This window comes from Nicotiana tabacum, chromosome 3, assembly GCF_000715075.1.
Source record: "Nicotiana tabacum cultivar K326 chromosome 3, ASM71507v2, whole genome shotgun sequence".
NCBI classification, from domain to species: Eukaryota; Viridiplantae; Streptophyta; class Magnoliopsida; order Solanales; family Solanaceae; genus Nicotiana; species Nicotiana tabacum.
This window is the reverse complement of record NC_134082.1, coordinates 95,179,287-95,189,990: the sequence shown is the minus strand read 5'-3', so window position 1 is coordinate 95,189,990 and position 10,704 is coordinate 95,179,287. Positions and strand designations below refer to the sequence as shown.

General features: G+C 33.6%; 1 protein-coding gene across 2 annotated transcripts; it reads left to right on the top strand.

Moving 5' to 3' along the window:
• The first annotated feature begins 397 nt into the window (after positions 1-397).
• On the top strand, positions 398-5,315 carry LOC107763474 (putative methyltransferase PMT9). Of its 2 annotated transcripts, none has more exons than XM_016581956.2 (8): positions 398-1,035; positions 1,156-1,320; positions 1,502-1,684; positions 1,773-2,367; positions 2,642-2,754; positions 2,869-3,089; positions 4,531-4,854; positions 5,062-5,315. In XM_016581956.2, the coding sequence occupies exons 1-7, from the start codon at positions 787-789 to the stop codon at positions 4,841-4,843; spliced, it is 1,839 nt and encodes a 612-aa protein (XP_016437442.2). In that variant the 5' UTR covers positions 398-786; the 3' UTR covers positions 4,844-4,854; positions 5,062-5,315. The 2 variants fall into 2 exon arrangements, with proteins under 2 accessions (XP_016437442.2, XP_016437444.2); XM_016581958.2 differs by having other exon boundaries at positions 558-1,043.
• Positions 5,316-10,704: the final 5,389 nt, after the last annotated feature.

Here is a 10,704-nt window from a genome sequence, read left to right as displayed (position 1 = left end):
ACTATATATAGTAAGGGAAAACCTTCGATTGGGGAGGGTCCTCCCCCCTTTCTCTCTCCCAAGCTCTCTTCTTGTAATCTTGATATGAAAGAAGCAATCTACAGAAGAACATGTAAAGTTGTCCCTCATCGATCGATGAGAGTCACAATGTTGAATTTCGATAAAATCGTTTGCATCTTTTTCGTCCTATATACAATCCATACAATTAGTTCTTTGATTTGGAATTTATTATGTCTGACTAAGATTTACCCCTTCATCATCTTCGATTGTTTTGTTCAAAAAAAATTTGATATCTTTTGAGTCAAACGGTAAGTATTAAAACTCATTAAAAGGACACAGAGGAGGCAATCTCTTAGTGATGAAAATAGATAAAGGTCAGCAAGATTTTTCTTTTTGTACCAAAAAAAGATTTTTCATGTCCAATAGGAAACAAACGACTCGTTGTAGTTGATTTACACCGCTACTTTGTCTATCGACTTTTCTTGAAAAGAGCCACTAACAGTAACCAACCAACAGTGAGCTTAAAACGGCGTTCAACGCCGTCATCACTTTCCACATATTATACTACCAACTCTTAACAGAGTCCTCTCAATTTCAGGGTATTACTTTGTACCTCAACTAAATAAAGTGAATCTTGGACACTCCTTTTATGGGCATTGAACAGTCTCTTAATTCTTTGCTTGGAATGTCAGAAATGGATCTGCTACTTGGTCTTTAAGTTTAACCAGTGTTTGAGTAGCAGAAATCTTGGAAGTGGGTATTTCTTTTTGTTTTTGCAAATTAAAAATGAAGCAAAAAAAGGAGTTACTTCACAGACCCAAGCTGTTGAAATATGCTATATTTGGGATGATTGTGTTCTTGGGTTTGATTTGTCTGTACAATTGTTCGTTTATTGCTCCTGGTCTTCCTAGAGCGCGTGACCCTTTCGCTTTTGAAGATGGTTCTGATCGCGTCACTGGGATGTCACACTATAGGCGCGTGGACATGGATTTTGATGATCAAGAACTGTCTCTTGAAGTTCCAAAAAGTATTCCTGTATGCATGTAATTCTGGATTTTTGCTAATTGTTTTTTTTTGTTGTTGTTGTAAGTTTGCGTCTTTACTGTGGCTTTGCTTATTGTTTGATTCTGTTCTTCCTTTGAACTGTCATTTTAGGTTTGTGATACAAGGTATTCAGAGTTGATACCTTGCCTTGACAGAAATTTGATATATCAATTGAGATTGAGGCTTAATTTGACTGTTATGGAGCATTATGAGAGGCATTGTCCCCCTCCTCAACGTCGTTACAACTGTCTTATCCCCCCTCCAGCTGGTTACAAGGTCAGTAATTGATTGCTTTTTCACTAGTTAGCTGAGGTTCTTTTGTTAAGGGAAATGTACAAAACCATGATCCTGAATTGGTTTACTACTTGTCCTCATGTGCATTACTGAGGTTACTTTTAGATATTGCTATTGTTTGTGTTTAGTTTTGATGCGAACGAAGTCCTTGTTAGATTTCCAGATCCCAATTAGATGGCCAGCTAGTAGAGACCAAGTGTGGAAAGCAAACATACCCCATACACATCTTGCACAGGAAAAGTCGGACCAAAATTGGATGGTTGTCGATGGAGACAAAATAAAATTCCCTGGTGGAGGAACACATTTCCATTATGGAGCGGACAAATACATTGCAGCAATTGCAGGGGTAATTAAGCTCGATTCATTACTTATGCTGCGGGATGATTCATTTATAGTTGCATAACAATTCAACGGTTTTGTATGTACTTGTGTAGATGCTCAAATTTCCTGGTGAAAAACTTAGCAATGGCGGAAACATACGAAATGTTCTTGACGTTGGCTGTGGTGTTGCGAGCTTTGGAGCATATCTTCTTTCCCATGATATTATAGCTATGTCGCTTGCTCCTAATGACGTGCACGAGAATCAAATACAGTTTGCATTAGAAAGGGGAATCCCATCTGCACTAGGAGTCTTGGGCACCAAAAGACTACCTTATCCAAGCAGATCATTTGAGTTGGCACATTGTTCACGTTGTAGAATTGATTGGCTCCAAAGAGACGGCATTCTTCTGTTGGAACTTGACAGATTGCTCAGACCAGGTGGTTACTTTGTATACTCTTCACCTGAAGCTTATGCGCATGATGCTGAGAATCGAAGAATTTGGAATGCTATGTATGATCTACTTAGAAGAATGTGTTGGAGAGTTGTTTCAAGGAGAGACCAAACTGTGATATGGGCTAAACCTCTGAGTAACAGCTGTTATATGAAGAGAACTCCGGGGACCCAACCTCCCCTGTGCATGTCTGGTGATGAACCCGATGAAGCTTGGAACGTACCGATGAAGGCTTGCATCACTCTTTACTCACCAAGTGAGTAGGCAACTGCTAATGGTTCATATTCTTTCAATCCACATCTTGAATGGCTGGTCATATGTATGCTTCTGATATTCTTTTCTGCTTATACTGTGCGTCAAAACCTGTTTTCCTCTGTGCATAATGTGTGACTATCTTAGAAGTGAGAACTCATATAGAACTGTCACTCTTAGTAACTGTGTCATTCTAATTCATCTACTTCCTGCGAGGAGATTATGCTTACTTATAATCTTCTTTAATCTGATAATCTTGCTATTATATGTTAATGAAGAGGTGCATAAGGAAAAAGGGACTGGACTATTACCTTGGCCAAAGAGGCTTACGGCTCCGCCACCTCGCTTGGAGGAAATTGGTGTCACTTTGGAGGAATTCCATAAAGACACTGTAAGTTTGTAAAATCAGAGGGAAGACAGAATTTCTGTTGGATTTCATTAAATGGTTTCTGTTTCTTGTTCAATTTGTCTGTTAGCTAATTAATATATGTATATACTTTTTCAGAGCGTATGGCATGACAGAGTGATTGACTATTGGAAGCAGATGAAGTCTGTTAGCCAAAAGAACTCATTTAGGAATGTCATGGACATGAACTCAAACCTCGGTGGGTTTGCAGCTGCACTAAAGGATAAGGACATTTGGGTGATGAACGTTGCTCCTCCTAACTTGTCATCAAGAATGAAAATAATATATGATCGAGGCTTGATTGGAACAGTTCATGACTGGTGCGCCACTTTCCACTCTTTGGGACATTGTTCTCTTTGCACCCCTTTTCCCTGTTCCCATGGACAAGCATAATTATTGCTATTCTTTTGTGGCATATGGTCAGCCTACTGCTAACTGCCTACTATGCGCTCTTTGAAATCCAGATTTCTTTCTGATTTTTTGTACATCAGTCATTGGAAATTGGCAGATTACCAGTGACTTGTGTAGCTTTCTTTTTTCTTTATAAATTTACAGAAGAGCTTGAACTTTATAAAATTCCTAAATTTGTGGATAAAAAAAATTGAAAATAAAAATTATGAAGAAGCTGCGAATGAAATATGCTAATCCCTCTCTGTTATTCTTAAGTTTATACCCATTCCTCAGTTAAGACTTGATGTTCTTCTTTATAGATTATCTTTACTCGTATCTCTTTTTCCGCCATCTAGAAAGTCTCAGTATATTTGTAATTGACTTTAAACTTCCAGTGTGAAACAGAAATGTGAAACAGAAAAGTAATAACTTAAACTTATCTAAGTTGGACCTATAGGAGCTTTGGAACAGATGGAAATGGAAATCGAGAAAGAGTTCAACATTTTACTTATCTTTTGCTTTTGACTTTGATGAAACGACTATGGCAGGAATCCTCAGGCTTTAAGCTATATGTGAAGGATTAGCTATAGGTATGCTCCACTATGAGAACGTATATAGTGTGATACACCTGCTTGATATCTATATTGCCACGTTCCATGATGTTGATTAGCCATGATTATATTTCCTATTACCAGCAGCCAATTAACTGAAGCCTTTGGTAGATATCCCAAGATTAGTATGTCTTTCCTTTTTAAAGCCTAAAAAGTGATGTTTTCCTTTTTGTTTTCATATGAAGCAGAACAGAAGCACAATTAGCTTAATACCTATGAACTAATAACTAACAGCAAGAAGGCCTTGTCTAAACAGTGCTTTCCAAGAAAAGGAGACTATTCATAACTACCATGAGAATTTGGTTGCAGTAATAAATAGTTTTGTGGCATATATCACGATGTTTTTGTCATGAATAATGAATTTGTTCGTTCTTTTATGTAAATGTACAGCTCTTCTGCCTAAATTTCCACGAGCTTCCAAGTGCAGTGAAATATTAATTGTATTACATGTCACATTGTGAAAATATTGATTGGATTTAGTCGAAGAGGTACTAGTTTAAGGAAAATGTTTCATATCAATACCTGAATAACACAAGACTAATATTTTGTGCTTAACATCTATGAAAGAGGTAAAGGTCACATATAGACATCTATTAAAAGGTCAATCTTTTGAAATAACTCAAATTAGAAAGTAGGTCATGCCTATGGTATGGACAAGCAAGGAGGAAACAGATAGAAGCATTTTTGTCGTAGTCTTGCAAAATATACCTTCTAACTTGTACCTTCAATTTGCTGAGGACTAACCATCATATATAATTAGGTGTGAGTCATTTTCAACGTACCCACGTACGTATGACCTACTTCATGCCTGGATGATTCTCTCGGAGACAGAAGAACGAGGCTGCAGTATTGAGGATCTGCTTATTGAGATGGACCGCATGCTACGGCCAGAAGGAGTTGTCATTATAAGAGATAATCCTCATATAATAAACTCTGTAAGAAAATTGTTGACTGCGCTAAAATGGGATGGATGGTCATCAGAGGTAGAACCACGGACCGATGCTCTCTCCTTGAGCGAAGAAAAAGTTTTAATCGCAAGAAAGAAACTTTGGCAGGAGAAATTTACAATCTAATGGCATTTTTGGTATGTAGTTTTTCTTAGCGAATGGACTTGTGATTCAATTCTCCTCATTTCAATCATTGTTCAAAATTCAAATGCAGCAGCGAGTCGTTGCCAGGATCTGGCTGATGGCCAATGTGTTATATGTGTCTACTTCATCAATGACAATGTTGGGACTATCTTTCGATAGTTTTAACTGATTTTTGGTTTGGCTAATTCTGTGTGTTTCAGGAACGAAAACTGGATTCCGGATCTCTGTTTGATTACAAAAGATCAGTGTACTATCTGCAAAAGTGCAGACTTCTGATATACATCTGCAAAGGGGGGAGGGGGGTTGGAGTTATGTTCTTTACAGCCATATTTTGTAGTTAGTTTGGTCCATAAAAACCTAAAAAAAACTAAACATTCCCTTGAAATTGAAAAGTGGGTTGTTACATTTTTGAATTGTTGATAGATATGAAGGTTCATTCTTGTTTATGTCTAAACTAGTTCTTGAACACGTGCTTTGCACGTGTATCTCATGCTAGTTATTACAAATATTTTTTAGAAAATTACATGCGCGATGAGTTGCACAGAAACTGGAGAGAAACAATAAAAGCTCGTACTTAAGAATGGTGAGTTTATTCAACCAATATTTATTATCATTGCATGTTGCTATCAAATGAATTTCAAAAGTAATATTTGAACGCCTTCAATTAAGAAATTCTTATAATATATCAAATACTTCAACTTGACAGTAATTCCTTTTCTGTATGTCAAAAGCACTTAATTTAGACGTCGGCTATGATTGCAATTATTTTACGTAAAATTTTCGCCCTTTTTTTTAATAGAAATTGTAGCCTCCACCTTTTTACAGCTCCAAACTTATTAAGAAGTTGTCGAATGAAAGTAGCGTTTTGTAGAAGATGTCCAGAAATTCGATCAACATATATATTCCTTAGGATAACTAGTAAATCATTGTCAATTTCATAGTGTACACCTACACAAAAATAGTAATTATTTGTGATAGAGATAATAGTTTTTGAAATATTTAATTGATGTATATAAATCTAACTGCACATACATGTATCATTCATCTGATTCAAAATTGTTAGTCCTTTCATCTTTGAATTGACAAAAAATATAAACTAATTGAATTGTATAAATATAATTATATTATAAAATATAACAATAGGTAACCGAGCTACAGTAGAACCCTGAGCTTAAAATGATTAGAATCTCACCCATAAATTTGAAATCTTGGTTCAGTCTCTAGTAGAAATTATGTGCAGATGTTGGCAGTTTTGACATTTTAGTACTTCATGAAAAACATAGCACGACTATATTAGGAAAAATAATAGTGTAATATTCCACAATCTAATTATAATTTAAGCACACTATAGTAATTATTATAGTTTGATAGGAAAAGCTTCAGTTAACAATATGTACGAATATCATAATAATTTAATAAAAGTAATTATAACTTATATAGTTATTATCAATTTTGTGATGCAATAATCGAATTAACCTTTAAAAAGATTATAACACCAAATTAAGCCTTGACAGAAAGAATGAATTTGACAACAGTACCAAATAATAAAGTGTTGCGGTCTGAAATGAATCATTTGGTATGCATCCTTCACAGGGAAAAAGACTTGATATAAACAGATAAACATGTGAACGATCTTGTTAAAAAGTACTAGGAGTATTAAAGGTGAACCTCTTAATATCAATAATCAGGCAGTAAACACATATCTCACGTAATCAAATTATAAAAGAAAATAAATACAGGATACCCAACAAAAAATGAACTTGAAGCATGATGTCTTATATAAAATAAGATTAAAGCATGACATATATAGGATTATACGCAATTCCCTACAGCAGATCGTAGAAAAAAACAGAGGGACATTTTCAACACATAAGTATTAAATGTGATATCTAATTAGGGACTTTTCTTAGTCTATAGGCTTAACATCTTTGTAAATGGAGAAAAAATAGCATATTTGCTGGCCGCATTTCTGAATTCTTTCTACTTGTTATTCTTTCTGGTTCCAATATTGACTTCCATAGGCAACAAATATTTCGAAAAAGAAGAAAAATAGAAAGTAGTCCTTGGTAGAGAATATTAATAATGTTATCGTCTTGAGCGACACCACAAAAGAACGTGGTGCAGCGGATGTGGCTGCTCCTCCCTTAACCAGAGGTCTTGAGTTCGAGCCTGGGTATGGAAAAATCCTTGATAGGGAGCGCTACCCCCGAATGGGGCCCTACCCGGCACGAATCCGGATATAGTCGGACTCCAGTGCGGATACCGGATACCGGGTGAAAAACCAAAAAAAATATCGTCTTGAGCGATGATGCAACGTTTTTGCAACTTCTCTATTACCGCTTCTTCTCCTTCTAATCTTAGTAGAAGATCTTAATTATTTATCGCATCGCAAGATAAATAATAACAGTGGAGAGTGTTGCTTGCTTATAAGAATTTGCATAAACAAGAATATTCAATTTCATGAGTATTCATATGAACTAACAAAAAAAATTAACTTTCCTGATAAATCTGCAGCTTAATTTCCTCTATTGTTTCTTCTAATGATGATGGTATGTGTATCATTGATTTATCACTCTATTTATGTAAGCTCATCAGTAGACTGATAATATTCTTCAACGGATACGATAAATGATTAGCAATTTATTAAGGTAATGGATGGTTATTGGTGCAGATGGAGAAAGGATGACAGAGAAAGCCAAAAAATTTCTGAACATCACTTTTGTAAGTGATAATTTCTTTAAGTCCCACGTTCATAGTATTCATAATAAACCATTTAATAGGACCCTAATTAAATGGCAAATTTAATTTTTAATTCACTCGAAATGATCCCACGCAAGTATCATACAATTAAATAGAGGGTAAAATTAAATAAACAAAATATGAATTATTTAATTGAATGTTTATTATTTGCATCAGGGACAAAATGGTAAATTAACATTTGAAGGTAAGAGCTTCCTACTTTAAGTATAATACTAGTTTTTCGGCACGTGCATTGCACATGTATATCTTGTTATGTATTATATCATTTTGTAAAATAATATCAATATTATTAAAATTAAGGTTTAAATACATAATTAGACATGAAAGGATAAAGCTTAAGTTTTTGTGAGAGATCAATGTAGATCGTCGTTTGGTAACTTGTTTGTCGAGGTTAAGATAATTGGATATCTGTGAATTTATGAGAAGAAGAATTAAACTTTAATTAGATGCATGTGATATTTTACTTATTTTAATTTAATATGATACGAATATATAATAAAGGTGTATCTCACATAATATTTCTTAAATGATATTCCTGGTGTATGTTTCTTTCATCCGTTTTAGTGATTTTTTTATAACCAGATCAACTTTTGTTATTGACATTGATATCCCTTGCAAATGCAATAAAAATAAAGATTCTTGTGAATTGCATAAGATTATTTGTGTAATATCTTTTTAAATTAAGACTCTGACATCATAAAAACAAAGGATAATTTTCTCATCTTTCATTTTTCAAGAATTTCAGCGTCAATTCTCCCCGTAAACTAACTATTGTATGATTATACTTATATCTTAAATATAAAATTGCTTAAATACATTAACTTATCCATATAACACGTAAATTGATCATTTTTCATGAAAATTAACTAAATTATTAAATTAAAATATCTTATTTAATAATTAATTCAGAATATCTTATCGTGAGATTATTTTGACATTATCTTCTTTTTTCTCTTTTTTCTCATCAAACTTTAGAAAATAATAATAATAATAATAATAATAATAATAATAATAATAACGTTAATGTTAATACACTTTGAGTTTACATCTAATCAATCTATTATAGTCACAATAACAATCCCGTTTTTCAAGTTTTCCATTATAATATGTAAATACTATAGTTTCAGACAGCCTAACTATGAAAAAGATAAAATCTAACCTACAATATTACGAAGATCAATAAGATTTTGAAATGTGAAAGAACCTATTTATTATTTTTTCTTTTAGTTTGTTATAATTAAACTTAGTTATACTAAATGACATGTATTTTCTTTTTCAGATTAAGAAATGTAATATTTGTCGTATGCGAATTCTTTAGTTCTGAGAACCAAATTTGAAAAATTTACCATTTGAAATACAACATTATGATGGCAAATAATAGTTTGAAATATGCAAGTACCTAGTGTTTTTAAAGACGTTTTTCGGGCGAGCTCCGAGGCGAAGCGACCAAAAACACCTTGAGACGTAAATGTCGTCGGGTGTAAGACTCAATCTTTTGATTGTTCGTCTGGGTATAAGCCTCAACATTCTGGGTGTTCATTTGGAATGTAAGCCCCGAGAACCTTTCCAAATTTAAAACATAATTACTTTATAAATCTTTTTTGGAAAGTTAAATATCCAAAATTTAACTCATAGTAAATTTTCAAACTAAAAAATCTTAAAAAGTTAAAAAGCTTTTTCTAATTGTTTGTTTTAATTTCATAATCTTAATCTCTCTTTGTTGATTACAGAGTAACATATACCCTTTAGATCTTTGTATGCAAAGTGTAAATTAAAAAGCCAAAAGTTTTATCCATCAATACTTACCATACTTCCATGCTTGTGTTTTTCTTCTTTATGCTTTATTTTCTTCAAGATTTTTTAGCATTCTTCAATTTGTCTTTTTCAAGATAGCTTTTAGTTTTAGAATTCTTTTGGTATTGCTCCAGTGTAGTTTATGTTTTGAAGACTCTAGCCTAGCTATTTCTATTATAATGAATATTAATTTGTTATCTAGTTTTAGGTTTAAAATAATAATTGTGTTATTGTCATTTTTATCTTTGTGTTATTAGGATAGAGTATCATAGTTACAACTCTAATTATGTTTTATCATAATTATGTTATTGGTGTAATGCATCTTTACGTCATTCACTTTTTCAAGATTTTTTTAATGATTTACGTCATTCATAGGTAGAGTTGGGCAGTTAAGGCACCGGTCCAAGCATGAATATTTTATATTGGACATATAACTCATGCTGTGATGAGTTTGACCTGACCTCCATGTTAACCATCTTGCTGACGTCTCGACTTCCCCCTACATTTTATAAAATACTAAATATAAGGGTTCTTTGTTTCTTCAGCTGTTGAAAAAGCATGGCTGGAGAGAAGGAACTGGACTTGGCATTGCTGAACAGGTACTGCTTTCCTTTTCCTTTCAATTCTTTTGAGTTAACCATCTATATCAGAACATAAACTCCTAAAAAAAGTTATTACTATCAGCTTTAACCACATAATTATTCTATCAAGCTAAGGATAAACATAAGTAAAAGTAGAACACCTATCTTTATAGTATTAAAACGTGGAAACTTAACAGAAACTAACAACTCTTGAAACAAGAAGGCACCAAGTGTTGTTCCTCCTGTATTTGTAAAATAATGATTATGGAAATTAAAACGCTAGCTTATTAACGTAAATATAAATGATATAAATGAAACACAAATTAATTCGAGCCCGCTGAATTCACAGTGTTTCCTTAAGGAATTTAATCCCCTCCTAGTACCCAAGGTTATGGATTATTTCCTCTCAGGATTGAACGAATTACACATTGGTGTAGCGGTACTTCATACCCCAATGTTTCAGCGAACACAAAGTTCGGCAGCAAATCACACTTACTGTTGCTTTCTTAGTAGTTTAAAACAATGCAGAACAAGGGAGGAGAAGTCAGAAATTCGTATGGAAAATCTGAGAGGAAGGAGTGCAAAGTATAGCTAACGTTGAGTTTTCGGTGAAGAGAAGATCAATTGCTCTCAAGTTTTCAGTGGTCTTCAACAGGCTGCTTGCACCCTCTATTTATAGTGCAATTAGCTGCTAAAAATAGACCCGCT

Coding starts and splice junctions, on each gene's coding strand:
- LOC107763474 (XM_016581956.2), top strand. CDS start 787: ATGAAGCAAAAAAAGGAGTTACTTCACAGACCCAAGCTGTTGAAATAT. Junction 1,036..1,155: donor AAGTTCCAAAAAGTATTCCT/GTATGCATGTAA, acceptor CTGTCATTTTAG/GTTTGTGATACAAGGTATTC. Junction 1,321..1,501: donor CCCCTCCAGCTGGTTACAAG/GTCAGTAATTGA, acceptor TTAGATTTCCAG/ATCCCAATTAGATGGCCAGC.